Below are 20,854 nucleotides of genomic sequence, written 5' to 3'. Positions count from 1 at the left end.
TTTTTATATTTACATTCAACTTTTTTTTTTTTATATGTATATATATATTATTTCTCCTCTTGGCTTTTTGCAATCGTACGTGCTGCGAATGGCGACGACGTCTGTGGACAGTCTGGCAGCGCTGCGACTAGCAGCGACAGGCACGACTGCTTGCCGTGGCATGCTGCCGCTTTTGCCGCCAGTGTTGCCAGCTGTCGCTCTTCAAAAAACTAGCTAAATCGAATGCCCTAAATAGCTAAAACAAGCTGAATTAGATTGGCTGGCAAGTAACGAGAGAAAGAGCTGCCTTTTCTTTCTGCGTAGTTTTCCTTAAAACTTTTGGAAAGGTTCACTCTAGTTCCATTCTGGTACCAAAGAGTTTTCGAAATAGCTAAAAATATAAAAATACCCAAGGAAAGGAGATACGAAATAGCTAGAAACTAATTAAAAAACGCTAAATAAGGGCAACCAAAATTGCAAAAGCAAACCCAATAAATAAAAAAACAAACACGCGGCTTAATTGCAAAATCAAGACATCCAAAATAGCAAAAAAAAAAAAGAATATCAAAATATGAGCTACAATACACACTGTTAAAATGGCTTAAAAAAAATAAATAGCTGAAACAAGCCAAAAATGCCAACAAAATAAAAACAGTAACAATAACAATAAATATGTGACTTACATGCATAAATAAGTCCATTTGCGGTGTGAGGAATATAGCTAAAAAATATTCAAAAGAAGACATTAAAAAAAAGCAAAAAACAAAATAAGCTTTAAAAAAGTATTTAATATGAGCTAATAAAAAACAGTCATAAGTCATAATTGCGTGCCAAAAAGTTTAAGAAAAATAGCTGATGAGAAAAAATAAATAACACAACAAGAAAATGGCCAAACCAAGAATTGCAAACAACAAGCAGTTAAAGCAGTACACACGCTGAGCACAGCCACATTTAGCTGGAAAATAGCTAAGGCGGCAACACTGTTCGCACTTGCTGGCTGCTGTTTCGGGTTTTGCGCGAATCGCGCAACGCGTTTCGGCTTCGTTTCGGCTTCGATCGCCGTTTCAGTTGATCTTCAGCCGCGGCGCGTTGCGGTTCAAGTCGGCATTTCGTGTGTGTATATATTTTGTTGATTTTTTTTTTCCTGTTTTCTTACGGTTTTTCTTGCGGCCAATTTGCAACGTTTGCGTTTTATGCGCTGCATCTAAAGATATTTGTTGTTGTTGTCGGTTTATGCTTTGCGCAAGTTTTCGAAAATAGATTGACGAAAGGCAGTGAAAAAAGTGCGTAATTGCAGCTTGTGTTTTGGTTTGTTTGTTTTGTTTATGTTTTTTTTTTTTTTTTTTATAATTTATACTTTTTGTTTTGCGCTTGCATTTTTGTGTTTGCGGCTTTGGCTTGCCCTTTTTGGTACTTTTGTCTTTCAATTGTGTCGGCGTCTCTCTCTCTGTGTGTGTGCGTGTGTGTAGGTTGTCGTTTTTTTTTTTTTAATTTTTGTTTTTTTGTTTTTTTTGTTATGAAGCACAACTTTCACGCGCTTCAAGTGAAACTGTTAACGGAGCCCGGCCGCCAAAGCAGAAGAAGCAGCAGCCGCAGCCGCTCTTGTTGTTGGTGTTGTTGTTGTTGGCATACTTTGCTTATCACAATATCACAGCAAAAACAAATTAAAAATCTCATCATTTAAATATGTTGTTTATCAGCTTTTTTTCTAAACATTTTATATACATATATACATTTTTTTTTTAATTAGTTTTCTTTGCTGCACTTGCTGCCAGCTTCAAGTTTGTCGCCTCAGTCTTTTGCTCACTGCTTGCCTGCACTGCTTGCTGCAGTTGTTACTGTTGTTGCTATTATGCATATTTGTTGTTGTTGTCGCTTCAAACTCGTTTGCCGAGCGCATTACATGCCACGCCCCCCTTACCCGCCAGCCTGCAGTGTGTGCAACAAAACAACAACAATAAAAAGCAATAATTTAATAAAGAAATAAATAATACGAACAAAAAAAAAACAATCATGCTGACATTGACACGAATTGCAGAGAGCGCGAGAGACGAAAAGACAAAAGGCAGCCCATTCAGACGTCGGCGCACAACAAATTCCATGGTGTAAAGTCTAAATCAACAAAACTGCAAACTAAACTAGAAACAACAACAACAACAACAACTACAAAAAAAAACTTGTAGCAGCTGTAAATGCAGCGTGCTCAACTCGCAGATACCCTGCAAAGGTACTGCTTTACGTTACTTTTTCATACTTAGGTAATCTCGAGGATTTTCCACTTTGATACTAAGTTTTTCCTACAGTCACGTGCTTTAGGTCTATGTTATATGCTACATACCAAATTTTCAGGCTCTAACTATAACAGATCTATAACAGATTTGCCTGTACAAAACGATTCTAATTTTGGCTCAGTGTTCAGTTTATCTCGAGGATTTTGCACTTCTAGGCCAAGTTCTGCATATATGCACGAGCTTTAGGTCTATGTGAAGCTACCTACCAAATTTTTTAAGGCTAGCAGAACTTGATACTGAGTTCACATAGATTGGCTGCAGCTGTTGACCTTGCTTGGGCATTCATTTGCACAGCGAGCGTCCAGTTGCACTTCTAAAACATTTGCCAACACAGTTGCCCGTTTACAGGGTATATTAATGGCATTTATGTCAAAAATTGTATTCAATTAAAGTGCATAAATTCCTTCAATGTCATTCACAAAACATTTTAATTTTAGTTAAACAATTTATGGCCGTTGTTGTCGCCTTTGAATAATGCGACTTAACATAATTTGAGTGCTGTAAACGGTCAATGATTGAGCCCCGTTGTTGTTGTTGTTGTTGTTGTTGTTGTTAATGTTGCACTTGTTGTTGTTGTTGTTGTTGTTGTTGTGCTTGTTGACATTAGCAAGGTCGTCAGTCAATTGGGCGCACCAAGTGGGGGGAAAATCACAGCTCACAGCTTTCAAATTGCTTGTTTTTTGTTTTTTTTTTCTCTCCACTTGAAAATCGTCTCGTAAATGGATAAGCTATATGTGAGTAACTGGGCTCAAGCATTGGAACCAAACGATTTAAACAGGAAAACAAGATTTTCAGCTTAACTTTATTTAAAATATTACGAGCGTGCACTTTAAACGCCTTCCCTTGAACCTTGTCTGGAGTGTTAAGCATAATAAGCAACGTTCAAATATTTGCCGAGTCAAGAAGAGACAGTCAAAACACTGTAAAGTAGACAAATTCTCGGTTAATGGGCGGCAGACTGTGACGAAGCTTAGAGTTCGCAGTCCTGAGAGGACAACAGACAACATTCTGCTTGTAATTGTAAATAAGACAAGTGCCCGGCTAGGGGACACCCTGAACCAACCTTCTTCAAGTTCAGGTCTCTAGCTCTAGTAGGTTCTGAGATTGACGCGCTCATATATACAGACAGACGGAAGGGCAGACGGACGGACGAACGAATGAACGGACAGATTTATGCTGATCAAGCATATATATATACATATAATGGGGTTGGAGATGCTGCATACATTAGCACAAATACATTTTGCCTTAGGGTTATTTTTAAAATAAATTTAGACGAAAGTTTGTTCTTTGCCACTTGCATTTCCTATGCTATACATTTTAGCCGGACGACGCCGGGTAATTTCTTTTAACCCCAGTCAACAAATGCTGAACAACACTTCTCTTATACTTATTCCTTCTGTCTGTCATCTCTCTTGTCTCACGTAGTTTTGTATATGCCTTCTTTGAAGGCAGTGAAAGCAAATTACTCTCTGCCAAAAGTTGCGAGTTCTAGCAATGGAAATTATTAATCGAAAGAATTGCCAAAGAAGGCACACAGCAGTCCAATTCCCAATCGGTTTAAGCACAAGCGTCTTCGTGCTGTGCCTGTCTGGAAATAATGTTGTGCACTTTGGATCTAGGTGGAAAGGCTAACAGGAAAGCGTTCTATACTAACCTAGCCCAAGCATGGTTTAAATACCTGCTTCTGGTCTATATATAGAATATATTAAGAACATACACACATATATATACAGTTGCGTCTCATCAGCTCCGTTTAAGATAATTAACTTTTACTTTGTGTATCACAAACCAATTAACTGAAGTCGTGCTAAAACCATTTGAGAATTATAAGCGCAGTTCTTTGCCAACATCCGGTCAGATGTCTTTTAATGTTGCGCTCGTTCCCTTTGGCTTTCTACAGCAGAGGTCATCTATCTAGATCTACAGCTGACCAACAATTAATGCCATAATTAGCCAGCACTCAGTCCAACAATTATCTATGATTAATTCTGTCGCTTCGCTAGCAGAGATCCAGTGCACTGCACTTGCCTATTGGGGTCGATGGGGCAACTGTTTCGCTATCAGCGATTGTTTGGCTTGGGGTTGGGCAACCGGAGACATTGCGGTCACAAAGACCCAAAGACATTCAGCCGCGAAGGCAACATCATGAGAGATCCGTAATTGGAGGAGTATCTTCTAACATTTCAGTACGTGACAAATTGGGCCATGTGGCCAAAGAGTTGTTGGGCTCGCGCTGACGAACTTTAAATGCTCTTGGCAATAATTTCAAATAACAAGAGTGTTCGGCTGGGCAGTGGCCGACTAGCTACTACCCTGCATCCCTATGTTATACAATTATTTCGACTTTCTTTGATACATATACGACATCCACACACATACATACACACACATGCATGCATGCCCCATCCTGAGATAGGCTCCAGAAACCAGCTTTCGATATAGATTTTTATCGATTTCATGGCAACGGCGCAAATTATCGATGGCCATTCCGATATGTTGGGAAGAGCAAAAAAAGAATATCACAAAATATAGAATATAATATATATATATATATATATATATATATATATATATATGTTGATATACTTGATACTCTTAATGTAAATCACTTTTGTTTCGAATTATCGATAACTTTACGCATATTCGTGAAATCGATCATCTTTATCGAAACCCTGCTTATCGTGCCTATCTCGAGTCGCAGTACATATATATCGCATACAATATATATTTGTTATTTCTGATGTCACATATTATGTATTAAATTCATAATACCCTCGTAAAAGGGCATACAAATTGCTTGCCTTGCGGCACTCGAGTCGCATCCCACGCTTTCATGAAGCCCACTTGACATGTTCTCCATTCCTTACTTCCCCTCTCTGTCTCTCTCTCTCTATGTCTGTTTGTCTGTGTCTCTCCCTTACTCTCCCCCTCTCGCTCTCTTTCTCACCCTGTCTCTCTATTCTCATCTCGCCCAGCGCTTAGTTTTCGGTTCTGGGCCATAACTGTTTGCTGGGCAGACGGAGCCTGGAATATCTGGCCCATAAAAGTGGGTCACATACGTATGTGCCATTGCATATGGGTGTGTAATTGTTATCGTTGCTGTTGTTGCTGTTGCTGTTGTTGTCTCATTGCATTTTACCGTTGGTTGGGTTTTCCACAGCCCCCCCGTTAGTTGATTTATGGCGCATTGTCTTTTCGGCTTCTTCTGCTGCCTGTGCTTCTTCCTCTCGATTGCATGCAGTGCATGGACAATGAGTGTGCCACTGTGGAAATTCTTGTGAAAAATTAATGCAACAACAACAACAACAACAACAGCTGCGACGACAATGGGTAACAATATTAGAAGCAACTAATTGTATATAACTAAAACTTACAACAACGAAATGTATAAAAAAAAAATAAAGAAAAAAAAACTTTAATGTAACGGCGGAAACTTCATGCGCCGCTGGTTTTTTATCATATTTTCTTGTTGTTGTTGTTGTCCAGCGCCCGTTGGCTGCCTCCCTTTTTGCATTTTTTTCTTTGGTTATTTTTTTTTTTTTTTTTGGTTGTCGAGTCCGTCGTAACAAACAGGAAACTATTTATGCGACTCGCCTCTGCTGCTGTCATGCGAAAATTGGCTAAGGAAATTTGAACATTTTTCGTTTATTTACTTACTTTATTGTTTTTTTGTTTTCGTTTATTTTTCGTTTATTTTGGCTGCGCGCCAGCGACTGCAAGTTCGTTGCCTAAGTCTTTCGTATTGCAAGCCAGCAAATAAAAATGTCTGCGATTGCTGGCAATAAAATGGCACGCACACACACACACACACACACACACACGCACACACAGTAGTCAGACAAATCGATCAAAAACGATTGCCCAAAAGTTGGCACAAAGCAAATGCATTGTCTTGCTTGCGTGTGTGTGTGTGTGTGTGTGTGTCGGTTCCTATTTGTATCCACGATGCCATAAATATTGGTCAAGAATGGGTTATTATAAAATGTTGCAAGCAGCAGCCAACAGGCAACAAGTGTTAATTCAAAACTACACAAGCAATATATAAGATATAAAAGATATGTTTGTTTTACCTTGCAACTTCCAGATGTAGATATATATATATATATGAATCCATATCTTTTTATAACTGTTTGTGCAGACTGATTAAAGTTATGTAGTTATTCTATTCTTTGGCGAATTCCATCTGAAAGTGGGGAAAAAACGTGAAAAACTGTTTTTAGAAATTCTTTTGCTTATCCTCCGTTCGACTGTAAATTCATTTGAAATATCGTTGAGTTGAAAAGCGTGGCTCAAATGGGTTTTATTTTAAGGGAAAGTTTCAAGTTTCGCACAATTCTTTTTAAGATTTGTGCAAGGACAAACTGAAAACGTTTTTAATGACTTTGCGAAATACACCTTACAGCTTGGAAGCTAAATGCAATGGTTGGGAGTCCAGGTATATTTGGACTTTCGGGCAGGGTTTTCCTCTTTCTTTAAAACTGGTTGATTGTTGGCTTTTTTTTTTTTTGACTATTTAGGCTTGATTTAAGGTACGATTCATGCGTTCATATTTCATTTTCGAAATTAAGTATTATGCTTATACAAAAGTTGACTTATTAGCGCATTCCCTCCAAATGTTATTTATGTTATAAATCTTTGGGCTAACGATTGATAGTCGCATCTTGTATAAATATTCTAGATCAGCATCAACAGCCGAGTTGTTACTGCCCTGTGGCAATAGTCTAAAAGGGTATTAAATATTCGGCATGCCGAGGTAATTCTTAATTTTTCGTCTCTACTAGCTTAGATAGCATATCATACTTTAGCTGCAGTTAGAGGGCATCTGCTCGTGTAGCATGCCCAACACTTTCGTTTCTTGGCTGTTAGCTGTGCAAAACGCGGCTTTGTGCTTTTCTTTTGGCATGGTTCGATTTCGTCTCTAGCTTTTGATTTCACAGCAACTCTCTTGGCTTTCCAATGGGGGAATGGATGAGCTGTCAGTTCTGGACGAGCGGCACTTGCATATTGGCGTCCATTTATCGGACCGACGCGCCGTTTGTATTTAATGAGCAGAATTAGCCGCAAATGCGAAAATGAGCGCAACTGGCAGCTCGCGGCTGGCGGCAGCTGAAAGCGGACCCAGCACCCAAATTGGGTTAATCTATTTGAAAGTGGCAGCTGGTCTGACGCGCTGATGAACTGCCAGACTGAGGCTGAGACAGTTTAAGTCGTTGTAGAAGTCGTGCGAAAGCCGCTTTAGAAGCATTATTAACAGACACTTTCCATTTTGTCTATTTGCTGACAATGTGTTGGCGTATCTTTCGCTTTCCCAGCGCGACAAATGCATTTCTTTTAAGCCCATTTGTAGCTGCATCCCTTTGGCCGTGCTCTTTACGCTTCATTCGTTTCGCATTTCCACGCTGTGGAATTGCGGGTGGCCGCAAGTCTTGCCATTGATTGATGGATCCGCACGAACCGTCAAACAATGCGATTGTCTTTTTTAAGTTTGTCAACTGTTTGTGAATGAATGACTAGCTAGCGAGCGCTGTTAAGTTAACAGCTGTTAACAGCATGTTAATCAAGATGCCAGAGCACAGGCTGCAGTCTTTCAAAACTTGTTACAGGCTCTGGGTGTTTTTTGATGATGCTGCATGTTATGTTTGGCTGATTAGTAAAACAACATTGCACTGCTTGACAACTGATTGCAGCTAACCCACTCAAGCGCTATGTTAAGCCGCTGTTAAGGTATTACAATAACAGTAAGCTCTTCGGCATGTTATGTAACCAATTAGCTTAAAGTCTAATTTTCTGAGAATGATTTACCGTAGGCTGTTTAAATTGACTGTACTCCTGGGAACTGCTTCGGGTTTTCCATGTATACACAAAGGTTTTTGTTTTGAAAAAATTGAATGTTAGCTCACTTTGCATTCATTAGTTAGTGATTTCTTTAAGAATTCCTAAAAACTATTGCATATAATTCAAAACAAGGCAATATTTTATCAGATTTCATTGCCAAGCTGCTTATAAAAAACTACGCTGCTCAAGTTTTCCATGTAAAAAAGATAACAGCAGTACGTCAACAGTTTAATGTTAACATTACTTAAACATTTATTGCGCCGTTTAAATTTTAATAATAAATGAAGTATGTATTTGAAAAGGTGGATGAATCAACTTGATTTGGTCTTAAACAAACATAGAGAAGTATTGTCTCACCATGCGACCTTTAACGACAAAATTAGCTTAAATTAACTCAAGCTCAAGCGCATAATTAATTAATTAAGAAGAGCTTCTTGGAGGGCATTGGAGCCAAAGTAAATAATGCTTCTGGCTTATTTATCTTCCATTTGAAGAGCTTGCCTAATAGTTGGCTCGTATGCTAATTGATAAGTCACGGCTCGAATGAAAGTGAAGCTCAGTGAAGATTTGCTGTGCACTCAATAGATCAATAAATCAATCAATCTACAGTTTTCAATGCTGTTAACAATATTTGGTTTCAGTTTTTATTATCTTAAGCGCTTAGCAGGTTTTTTCTTTCCATCACGCTCAAAGTTTTCACTTTCGTTAGATGACACCCAGTTTTCGTATCGCGGTCCGCAGTCTCCCGCTTAATTGACTCAGTTTCTTCTCTCGAAATTAGCTAAAAACTCGACAAAAAAAAAAGCAAAAACAACAAAAAACTAGATGACAAGATCTGATTTTTTGTGCTTTTGTTGTATTCATTTTTTTGTAAAATCATTTATTTTTATGCTTTTTGACTGCCGTGTGCTGCTAACCCAAATGTGCACATTCAACTTCCAATGTTCAACGTTTAATGTTTAACTCAACTCTGGAATTACACTATGCAACATAGAAAATAAAACTATTCATATATTTTAGATATAAATGGACAATCTGATTAAGAGCACATTCAAAACAACAATTAGAAAATCAATCCGCTATAGCACAAGGTTTCAAAAGGAAATCATCTTCAAAGACTTGAGTTATTCGATTTTTCTACAGTAAGTCCGAAAAATCATTTGGAAATTGTTTGTAATAATATGTTGTTACCTTTCTAATTATAATCTGGAAAAAGTCGAATTTCTGAAGAGGAATTTATTAAACATGATTTACGATATTTTATTATTAAAATAATATATACTTGTGGAATTTTCAGCATAGAAAAGTACTTTTATGATTTTTTAAAGTCATTGGGCTAATAAAAATGTCTTATTAGTTCCCTTTGATAACGCTTCCCTCAAAGTTAACAATTGAAAAAATTTGTTGTTAAACATTGTAACGTTAGCTAACTGTCAACATTTGACAAGTGCAGCGTTGCCATATCATGTTTGCCCCACGACTTTAAACTGTGAAATAAATGTTTAATATAAGTTTTGTAACTTTAGTAGTCGATTTGTGGCGCACATCTTAAAAAACTTGAAATTTGCTAGACAAAAGAGCAAAAAGGGAAAAGCAAGCGCCAACTCAATGAAATGGCTTGTCATTGAAGCGTTGCCACACATTTATTGGCAAGGTGTTGCCATACCTATGCACCTATGCACACAATCTTAACATTTGCCAGCCGTATTTAACCAGCTGTTAAATTATGTTAAAGCAGTTACATCTTATTTACCCAGCGTTGACGTATTTGTTTACAAAAGTTACATGTGAAAAAACTGGGTTATGCGCGTAAATTGTTTGGATAAAAGAAGTCACATATGACTTCTATATTGATGGATTAATTAATTATGTACGATTTTTTTTAGATTTTGTGTGAACATAGACTGTAATATATTATGTTGCATTTTTATAGAAGGTTGTATTCGAGTTCTGTCAGATCGAGTGAGACATTTACAAGATCATAAATTATGCATATATATATGTATATATATTTTTGATTAACATTCAGAGCTTTGTTATTTGCTACCAATGGATACGATAGGTCAGATATAAAGCTTCTATATAAAATTATTTCCAAGCTTTTCTAAACAGATGCAGTTCTTCAAACAATTGAGCCTATATTTGTTCGTATTAACATTTCCATAATTTTGTAGCATGGTGTAAATTAGGTGTGCGTGCGCTTGAGCTTGTGCTTGTTAGCAATGTTTGACTTTTAACATTAGTTGCCTTTATTGTTTGCTTATTGCCGTTGTTGTTATTTGTTTGGCTAGAGAATCAGTGAAGCTGACAATAAGAAGTTCAATGGCCCAGCGGCAGTCAAAGCTGCGCTTAGCGCACATCCTGTCGGCGAGCCGGCTTATTATACAATATGCAGACAGCTGACAATGTGTACAACAATGACAACGACAACAACAACACTTGTTGCCTGCATACTGGTATTTGGCTAAAACATGCAATTGATAATTGTTATTGCTTCTTGTAATTGCAGGCCACACACACGCAGAGACAGAGCGAAGCTCATAAACAATCAATCAGCAGCAATCAGCATCAATCATAGCTAAAATCACAGCAAATTGGAGCTGGAGCTGCTGCTGCTGCTGTTGCTGTTGCTGCTCTTGCTCTTCAAGTGAAAGCTACGACAAGAGCAACTGTTGCTGCTGTCGCGTCTGGCACATAATTCAATCAAGCGCAAAGTCAACGCCATTACACGAACGCGCCCCAGACGCGGTTCATAGCGCCCCAGAGGCAGCCCGGGCCGGCCAGCTGCCGCTCCCCCGCAACAACAACAGCCGCAGCCCAGCCGCTGCTCAGTCAGTCAGTCAGTGAGTCAGAGAGACGCTGAGACATCGCTGCAGACGCCATTGGCCGTGGCCAGGAACCAGTCAACAGCAAACGGCAACCAGTCACGACCGCAGCGACTGTTGCTGTTGCTGGCAGGTTCACAAATAAGTGAAAGTGAATTTGTTTATGGTATATTGCTATTACCAAAGCGAAAGAGACATAACACTCAAATAAAAAATAAAAAAGAGCTTAACGAACAAGAAGAAGACGCGTTAGCAGCCCAAATCATAGCAACGCGAGCAATGCAATTGCAATTGGCATAAAAAAAAACACTCAGCAGCAACAGAGAGCGAGCGAAATAGAGCCTATTAGAGCTCATCGTTTCAATGCTAATTGACACTGTGCTCATTGAATAATCTACAGCAACAACAACAGCAACAACAACAGCAACAATAACAACAGGAACAGCAGCAACAACAGCAACATGCAACACATTTGCCTCACGCTGTCGCTGTTGCTGCTTGGCACTCGAACTTGCGGTAAGTAGACGCCAGTTCCATTATCTAATTGAGTTATACACACACACACACACGCACACACACACACACGCACACACACACACGCACACTTTACCTCTCTGCTAATTGATTTATTGTGTGCGCGTAAATTGTACAACTAACTTGAACTGAGGATGCTTTCAATTTTCAAGTTTTTGTCTTTTTAAGTGACACCCACACACAGCCCTGCACACCATCCCCCCCCCCACACATCCCTTCCCCCGCAAACACCACCACACAGCCAATTGCAAGGCCAGCGGGTGGGCTTGTTGGGCGGAGTGCCCGTTCAACTGTGGGCGTCTTTCAATTTATGTGGCCTCTTCGTCGAGTTTCACTTGACAAATTTTTGCCATTGAGCGACGCGCAAAACACTTCACAGATTGCACAATCGCCATGAATACCACAGCTACACACACACACACACACACACACAAAGTGTGTACACATGTAATCGGAAATAGTCAACAAGTCGAAGAAGCGATTGCAATACCAAAAAAAAAAAAAAAACACAGACACAACTTTAAAATGGCAAATGAAAACAACGAAAGTCACAAAACGCGCCCCAAGAAACAACAAGTTAATTTGTCTGACACACAGCTAAAAAGCCTCTACATAAAAAACAAGTATACATTTGTTTCTATCAAACATGGACTTCAGATTCGCAATAAATTCGACAAGACTGTCAACAGCGACACTTAATAAAGTTTCAAAGACTCGCAACAACTAAGCAGCAAATGGGACAAATCTGAAGAACGAAACTTGAGCCGTGCAAGTCAGGGTAATATTCAAGACTGTATGGCATGCTTGGTGGCATTACCCAGCCTTGCGCGGCTCAGGGTTACTTTCACTATATTTTCACCCATTTTCCGTGCGTGAGAGATTAAATATAATCCCGATAGTTACGTGGAACTGAGTTTGGATGAAAAATAAAACTCGTAAGTGCTCTGATCGGGAGTATTTGACTACAAGATAAACCGAACACATGTAAAACCAGTAAATCGATGAATGGCTTCTTCCGCAGAGCCCAGCCTATGGTAAATGTGTTCCTGATTAACTTCAGTGTTTATTGTTCGATTTGTTTGAAATATTTATGGCATAAATATGTCGCCAAAATATGTGTTAATACCAAATCGCAAGGCTTCAGCTTTTTTAAATGATGCCTTATAATGAAGTCTGATATATTATAGACTTGTGTATACTATACTATAGCCTAGCACAAAATTTGTATTTAGTGTATTTAGCCCTTAAAGTTTTTGAGTTATGCCTAAAAATGTACATTTAAACGATATCCATCAGTATTATGGAAATAGGGCAGTATATCGGAGGGGAAGTATATTTAAAGTCTTTAGCTTCTGTAGTTTCCGAGATCGATGAGCTTATACAGATGGACACACGGGGGTCTCTTCAGACCAGATTGACCAAGAATATGAATCCTTTATATCCTCGGCGATGCGTCGCATACATTAGCACAAAAACTTAATAAACTTTAACCCATTCGGTTTAGAGTCTAACTTCAGTTAGTTAACTTCTTTCTTTAACGATTAAGAGCATAAAATCGCATAATCAATTTGAATGTTTGATCCACGTCGCACATAAAAGCGGGTTGCATTTTGCGAAAGCTGTGTAAAACGCTTCAAATGAATTTTCACAAAGATTTTATGCGAAACGTTTTCCGTAAATTTTCCACACTTGTCGGTGGATTTTTCTATGGTGCTGTTTTATCTACTTCTGCATACAACATATATTGTCGTCTATGCCTTTATTTATATATTTCTGCATAGATTTATCTATATCAGTGTTATCTCAACTCTTTTAAAGATCATAGATTTTCCTTATTGCTTTTGGTGCTGGGTCATGAGTCGCGCTCATAACTGCGGGAAATGCTTCAGCAATTAGATTTAAGCACCTGTCGTGTGGGTCATAAGCGTAAAGTGTTTTCCATTGTCTCTCAAAAACTTGGATGCATTTGGTTGCATAAGTGCCATAAGATCCGTCATGCTGATTAATGTAGGGTGCTTAGCGCTGTTGTGTCTGTGCATTAGCTGGAAAAGCACTTCAAAGATGACGGTATAGAAATAGATTGTGAATATATATATATATATATATATTGCCAACAATATAGAAGCAAATAATTATGTGGCTCAAGAGACGGATTTCGATAAAGTCTTATGCATGCAAATTGAGTTGCAGATAAAAGTAGATCTATGAAAATCGCAAAGTATATAGCTATGAGTACAGCCATAGTTAAAGGCGCGGATAAATATTTAGATATAGAAACATGATCTAGAAATACATATTGAATATAAATATAATATGATCATAATAATTTCTGTACAAATGGCATAATGAAAAGTGATATTGTATCAGAAGCCCAGTCTAGAGAGCAGGATCCGGAGACATACTTCTAATGCTGCAATCTCTTCCTGATTGGCCATTTTAGTGTCTCCCGATTGCCTGTTCTATAGCCAGATGATAATCGTATACGCATATTAATTGCCACTTGCCACGCCGTGTGTGGCGTGAGGCGAAGCGTGGACAGATTTGTGTTTGTCATTTTGGTTTTTGGCCACTTAAGAAACGCAATCACGACTCGGTAATTTATCATCGCTTCCAGCTAACGGCCACATATATATATATATATATATATATATATATATATATATATATATATATATATATATAAAACATAACTATCTTATGGCTTGTGCTGGGGTTATGTCATCCGCACGTTCCAAATTATGGCGCAGTGTCTGAAAGCACAATATGGAAACATTTTACGCGCCTGCCATTAAAAAAATGCCAACAAGTTTTGTTTTCTTTCATTTTTATGTTCTTTTTTAATGGCTTTTTTTTTGGGAAAGGTTCTAGAATTCTTAGAAGGCAGCGATCGTTTTATTTGTTGAATACTATTTTGACTACAAAAATAGTTTAACAAGTCGCTTCATCTACTTCGTTCTTAGTTCCATTCGCTCTCTCTTTTGACTTCGTCCTTTACTCTCTCTCTCTCTCTCTCTCTCTCTCTCTCTCCGTTTCTGTCGAGTTATCGTCTTTTCTTTTTCTCTTCCCTTATTCTCATTTTGTGACTTTACACATTCACTCTTAGAACCGCTCTCTCCATTTTCTGAACATCGCCTTTCTATGCAATTCTCATCACCTTAAATTTATTTCCATTATTTTACGCCCACTTACAACTTTGATTTTTTCTCAAATATAACTCATAATCCCGCACTCTCGACGATATGAGTTTTTATGAGTCAACAAGTCTGATCAAGTGTTGGGTGTTTTTATCGTATCCAATCCATTTTCGAGCCGTTATATTTATCTTTGGAGATATCTATAATTTCCATTCTATTGCGAACGATCGCACGTGCGTCGCTTGCAAAGTGTCACATTTTAGTGCGATAGAAATGAATGGTAGCCAATTAATGAACAAATTCATATATTGCTCATCAATTATAGCGCTTGGCGAGAAGGCGAACAATGCGACCACGCCCACACTGATGAGCTATGCCAACTTTACGGAACTCTCCGAGGCGGTGCATGCCTCACTGCTGGCGCATGAGCAGCTGCAGCGGCAGCGCCAACTGTTGCACGGACGGGCCAAGCGGGCGGTGAAGCGCGTCTGCTACGGGGAGCTGGGCTGCTTTGAGGACTCCGGTCCGTTTGCCTATTTAGAGATGCTGCCCTCATCACCCGAGGAGATCAATACCAAGTTCTATTTTTACTCGACACGTCAACGCTCGGATCGGCCGCTCATGGAGCTGTCATTTCTCAATATGACTGCGGCGTTTGCCAAGGCTAAGGCCAAGGCCAAGCGCGAATCTGAGACGCCAACGCCGCCGGTCACAACCAGCGCGCCAGCGGGCACAGCTTCTGCGCCTGGCTTGAATGTGACCACCGACAAACCGAATGTCATGGGCGGCAGTCCAAAGAAGCCGCCGCCGCCATCTATCGATGATCTGGAGGGCTTCGACGAACTTTCTGTGCGCGTGATTGTGCACGGCTTTGGCTCCGCCTGTCCGCACGTATGGATCTATGAGATGAAAACAGCTTTGATGGCAGTGGTGAGTAGCTGACTTGTAAATTCAAAATTCAGTAGTGAGTAGCTGATGCGGTTGGCAATAACATTTCCTACATATCCTAGTTAACATGTGTTTTACAACTGACTAGTAAATTTAACATGCAGTGGTGAGTAGCTTAAAGGGTGACTCATTGCCTAAAGATTCGTTCCCAGCAGTAGCAATTATAGTTGGGTTTGCGGTGTATCCACATCTGAAAGTGCATTTGCCACTGAATGTTGTATCGAGTATTAAGCAAGCTCAACTATTTCGGTTGCGTTCGAACTACTCGGTTGACTCAAACATGTTGCTGACTCGAGCGGGTCGAACTTCGCGTATTGCGCGAATCGGTTATTTGAACGCTGTTCGATTAAGTATTCGAGTTCGTTGCGCTGTAGTTGAGATCTTATGCTTAATTTCAATTCTATTTCATTATTTTTTAGGAGGATTGCATTGTCATCTGCGTGGACTGGGAGAATGGCGCTACCTTTCCCAATTATGTGCGCGCCGCGGCGAATACGCGTCTGGTGGGAAAGCAGTTGGCCATGTTGCTGCAGCATCTGCAGCAGCACAAGGGTCTGAATCTGATGCGCACCCACGTGATTGGCTTCAGCCTGGGGGCGCATGTCTCTGGATTTGCGGGCGCCGAGCTGCCTGGCTTGTCGCGCATAACCGGCTTGGATCCGGCTGGGCCGCTATTCGAGGCGCAGCATCCGAAGGTGCGGCTGGACAGCAGCGATGCGGAATTCGTGGATGTCATACACTCGAACGGCGAGAATCTAATATTGGGCGGCCTGGGCTCCTGGCAGCCCATGGGCCATGTCGACTACTATCCGAACGGCGGGCGCGTCCAGACGGGCTGCTCTAATCTGTTTGTAGGCGCCGTTACGGACTTCATCTGGTGTAAGTCCAAACACAGTTCACAAATCAATTGCGTGCTCATCTTTCTGATCATCTTTCACAGCTGCCCAGGCGGCGGAGGATGAGGAGGGGCGTTCGCTGTGCAATCATCGGCGCGCCTATAAGTTCTTTATTGATTCGGTGGCGCCGCGCTGCATGTTTCCCGCCTTTCCGTGCGCCAACTACGATGATTTTCTCAAGGGCAAGTGCTTCCCCTGCGCCCAGGACGATGAGGATCTGGCCGAGGGTGTGCCACGCTGCGGCAACATGGGCTACTATGCGGATAGATCGACCGGCCGGGGTCAGCTCTATCTGCTGACGCGCGAGGAGGAGCCCTTCTGTGCTCATCAATTCCAATTACAAATCTTCAACTCGTTCAACGATCTGCCACTGCGCACCATTGGCCGCCTCGAGGCCATACTCGAGGGCGATGGCGGCCTCAACGAGACCTTCGAAATATCCGAGTGAGTATCAAAATGTTGCCTGCTGCTCCAGCTGGTATCCATTTTCAATGGGTCAAAAGGGTTAAATCTTCTTGTGCTTTTGTATGTAACAGGCAGAAGGAGGCAACTCTGTACACATAAAGTATATATATATTCTCGGCCAGCACTTCGAGCTGAGTCGATCCAGCCAGACCTGAAGAGACTTTCGTGTGAGCGTGGTCCAAAACTCCAATCTCCAAAACTATTAAAGCTTAAGACTTTTCATTCTCCTTTGTCATATGCAAAACGAGCTTATAATATTTGATCGATATCTCGTCTCATTTCCATAATAGCGATAGATATCGATTTTAAAATATTGGTTTTTGTTAGGGCTTGATACACAGCTCTGAAATATTTCACATTTTGGATACCCAGACTCATCCCCTCCTAAAGTGAAAAGGCGCATTTAAGAGAGCCTAGCTCTTCAAGGAAGTCAGAATGTTTCTAAAATTTAGCCTGGTGCTGGGTTAGGGCTAGTCGGGTACCCCAACTTGAGAAGTCATATTTTTCCAGGGTATATCTCTTACCCTGGCAAACTCGGCTAGTTATCTTCGAGTCAGCTAGATGAGTCTTGTTTTTACTAGTCGAAACATTTTTATAAAATGAATTTTAAAGCTTAACCTATTTTTTTTTTTTTGCCTCCTGATCAGAAACTCCCGACAAATTGCGTTTTTACGGTTACAACCAATTATTTCCTGAATGTCCGAATTTCGCTAAGAACTTTATGAAAAATCAACATTTTTCAATAAGTTCAGGCACATGTAATGCATGTGACTTATTCCTAGGCCTCTTCATAACTTTTTTTTTTTATTTTACTTATTATATTTTTATATTTTTTATTTTAAATATCGCTTGTGTTCATGACTTACCCATTGTGAAATTGCAGAAAGGACGATGCGGAGTTCTTTGCCGGCGACATTGTGTCCAAAATTATTGTGCCACATCCAGCGCTGGGCTTTCCCACCACGCTTAGCCTGCACTATAAGTCATACAGCGGCTGGCTGTCGAAGGGCCTGCCCCACTGGGACATTGATAAGGTGGTGCTGACGGACAGCTTTGGACGCAGCCACTCGCTCTGCCGGCCCAGCACCAAGCTAAGCAGCGGCAGTCCCGTGCGCATGCGTCTGCAGGCGGGCAACTGTGAGCTGGACAATCAGGATGACTATGGCGCCTATACTACTCAGCCGCCGGCTGGATTACCGTCGAGCACGGACGCACCCGAGTCGGACTCCAGTGGGCAGGCGTCCGGTCTGAGCGCCAGCGTTGATGGGGTCGAGAGTGTGAAACAGCGCAAGGATATATTCAATTTGGGCACCAGCTTTAAGCTTGCACAGAATCAAACCTATCCGCTGGACCAAACGGATGAGCTGCCCTGGCAGCCCATACTGGTTGGCAATTCCCTCGACAAGGACAACACCGAAGCGGAGCCGGCCGAGTCCAGTCGCAGTCTGTCCGATGCTTTGGCGCCCGGCGAACAGCCGATCAACGAGATATTCGAGCCGGTGCTCAAGGATCGACGGTTGGCTGTCAATCGTGGACGCAATCTACACGATCCGGCCAACACGTCCGAGATTGTGGAGCCGGTGCTCAAGGCGACCACACCGCGCGCCAAACAGGGCAAGGATCTGCAGCTGGCCGAACCAGTGGATGGCAATGTCAACGCCAGCTCCACGGACACTCCCGCTCTGGCCACGCCGCCCAAAATGATGGCACAGCTCTCCAGCGGTGCAGAGGAGCCGCAAACGGTGCAGTTGCTGCCGTTCCGGCTGGGTGAGCTGCTGCAGCGCGCCGAGCGCTACGCAAGGGAAACTCTGCTGCCGCTCATATCTGTGCAGGCGCCGCGCTTCTTTGGCTTCAATGTGACGCCACACGATCGTGAACTGGCCCGACCCGGCGAATCCCGTAAACCTCGCTACATACCACGCTACGAGGAGGCAGCCTTTCTCAACAGCAACAGCAACAGCAACAGCAGCAGCAGCGGACAGCAGCGCCGCAGCTCGGATTCGTTAGAGTCAACGGATCAGGCGGCACGCCGCAATCTCTTCCGTTTGCTGCGCTCGAATGGGGCACGCGGTCGTGCCGCCCAGCAGCGGCGGGCGGCTCCGTTGTCCATCCGGGAGCCAGACCAAAACGACTTCAACTATTACACGAATATGCTGCACACGGAGTCGCGTTCGATGCGACCCGAGGCACCCGAGTATCGGCCCGTTTTCGTTGAGCTGCCCACATATCGGCCGCCTGTCGCCGGCCAGATAAAGGCCACGGCAAAGGGTCAGCGGCGTGCACGCCTGCAGCGAAGTCCCTGAGGTTTCTGGGCGCTAGGGGTCGGGAGATGGGACGCAGCTATAAGTGAACACTATGTGATATGATAAACAGAGAGCAGCTCTGCTGCAGCGCACAGTGGGGCTGCTCAGCGTTTTCGTCGAGTAAAAAAATGTCCTGGCCAGAACTCAAACGCATTTTGGGGCCCCAGACTCGTCGTACCAAAAAGCTTCACCTTGCACTGTAAATAAAAGTTAAATGGAATTTGAATTGAATTCGCACAACATCGTTTCGCTGTTGACAAAGAGTTCTCTATGCATTAAGTTTAGGCGTTAAGTTTATAATGTGAACAATTAAATAAATTATTAGCATGGTAAGCATAACATAAACCGATGTATTTAGCTTCTAAATGGATCTCCATAAAGGAACCATCGGTAGGTAGGGTTATTAAATACAGCCTCCATTGAAAATGGGCTGTAATTGGGGTTAATTTGATTTGCACAAAGCAGAGATCGTATTCGTATAACAGAATGACGAGTCGAGTTTATCTAGCCGGTCTGTCTGATCGTCCTTTTGGTAAATAACACACAAAAGATTTCGAATTTTAAATATACTTAGATTATCGTATGCCACACACAGCACAAGGATTCTAAAGCATAGATCGACATTTTTCAAGTTGGGAGCATTAATAAAATAATTTAAATGTCGATTTCTTTCTCCAAAATATCGATAAATATCGAAATTATTAGAATTGTAACAGCACAAATACATAAGGTCGAACCTTACGCCTTCCAATACGGCCTATATATAGTATATATGTTATAAGGATAAATAAGACGTATAAAAAGCCGCTATTTTAATATTATGGTTATTTATAGTTATCTGTTTTAAAAAGTACGATAATTGGTTCGACTTAAAGTTAAATATCGATAGGCAAATTGTTATATTTGAACTTACCGTTTAGTGTAAATATTGGCACCAATAGATGTATGTCTTATAGTTGATCGATAAATATTGTTGTAATAAACAATGTTTCCAGCCTTTGTTATTATATATATGTAGAATAGTATACGATGATCGATAAGTGTTGCATTCAGTTTCAAGTGTGATATTACGGCCGACAAAATTGGTTTTGGTTTCGATAACATACATATGCATATACATATATATGTCAGAGCATTATGTTCTTCGCAGCTGGGCATACTAACTAAGCAGCACATCAAGTTCATTCAAAATGTTCGTCTCTGCCATTTTGTACTGTTACTCAACACTGAATACAAAACTGAACGGTATACATAACACTGGGCTCAAAATTGGCTTGGCTATTGATGCTGATTAAGAATACATATACTCTATGGGGTCATCTGCCTGTTACATTCGTTTGCACAAACACATTAAACCCGTTTTACCTATTTTTAATGGGTTTTGGGTATAATTAAAGGAACTAAGGATAGATATGTATTGATGTGTAATTTATATATGATCAAGGTATCTTAAGAGTCAAAAGTTGTTCAAGCAACGACTTAGTTTCGACCGACAGTTCCCGTGGCAAGATCAAGTAGAGATGTGTATATTTTTCGATGATATATGCTAAGAAGATTTAATAGAATATCATAAGATCCTGCAAAAGGCTCTAAGAAGACTTGTTTGTTGGTTAAGTTGCCGTCCATTGTATATGTATTCGT

The 20,854-nt window shown here is 41.0% G+C and overlaps 1 protein-coding gene across 2 annotated transcripts; it reads left to right on the top strand.

Moving 5' to 3' along the window:
- Positions 1-1,062: 1,062 nt before the first annotated feature.
- Positions 1,063-20,849, top strand: LOC6633689 (uncharacterized). Of its 2 annotated transcripts, none has more exons than XM_002056970.4 (6): positions 1,063-1,262; positions 10,618-11,449; positions 14,927-15,531; positions 15,969-16,428; positions 16,490-16,889; positions 17,794-20,849. In XM_002056970.4, the coding sequence occupies exons 2-6, from the start codon at positions 11,395-11,397 to the stop codon at positions 19,211-19,213; spliced, it is 2,940 nt and encodes a 979-aa protein (XP_002057006.3). In that variant the 5' UTR covers positions 1,063-1,262; positions 10,618-11,394; the 3' UTR covers positions 19,214-20,849. The 2 variants fall into 2 exon arrangements, with proteins under 2 accessions (XP_002057006.3, XP_070065128.1); XM_070209027.1 differs by having other exon boundaries at positions 1,063-1,287.
- The last annotated feature ends 5 nt before the right edge of the window (positions 20,850-20,854 follow it).

This window comes from Drosophila virilis, chromosome X (genome assembly GCF_030788295.1).
Source record: "Drosophila virilis strain 15010-1051.87 chromosome X, Dvir_AGI_RSII-ME, whole genome shotgun sequence".
In the NCBI taxonomy this organism is placed as follows: domain Eukaryota; kingdom Metazoa; phylum Arthropoda; class Insecta; order Diptera; family Drosophilidae; genus Drosophila; species Drosophila virilis.
Note: the sequence above shows the minus strand (reverse complement) of the source record. Positions and strands in the feature narration are given on the sequence as shown.

What these genes read in the sequence shown, in the direction of transcription:
- LOC6633689 (XM_002056970.4), top strand. Translation starts at nt 11,395, where the DNA reads ATGCAACACATTTGCCTCACGCTGTCGCTGTTGCTGCTTGGCACTCGA. An exon ending in CGTTACGGACTTCATCTGGT is followed by an intron (nt 16,429 to 16,489) that starts GTAAGTCCAAAC and finishes CATCTTTCACAG; the next exon opens with CTGCCCAGGCGGCGGAGGAT. An exon ending in GAGACCTTCGAAATATCCGA is followed by an intron (nt 16,890 to 17,793) that starts GTGAGTATCAAA and finishes GTGAAATTGCAG; the next exon opens with AAAGGACGATGCGGAGTTCT.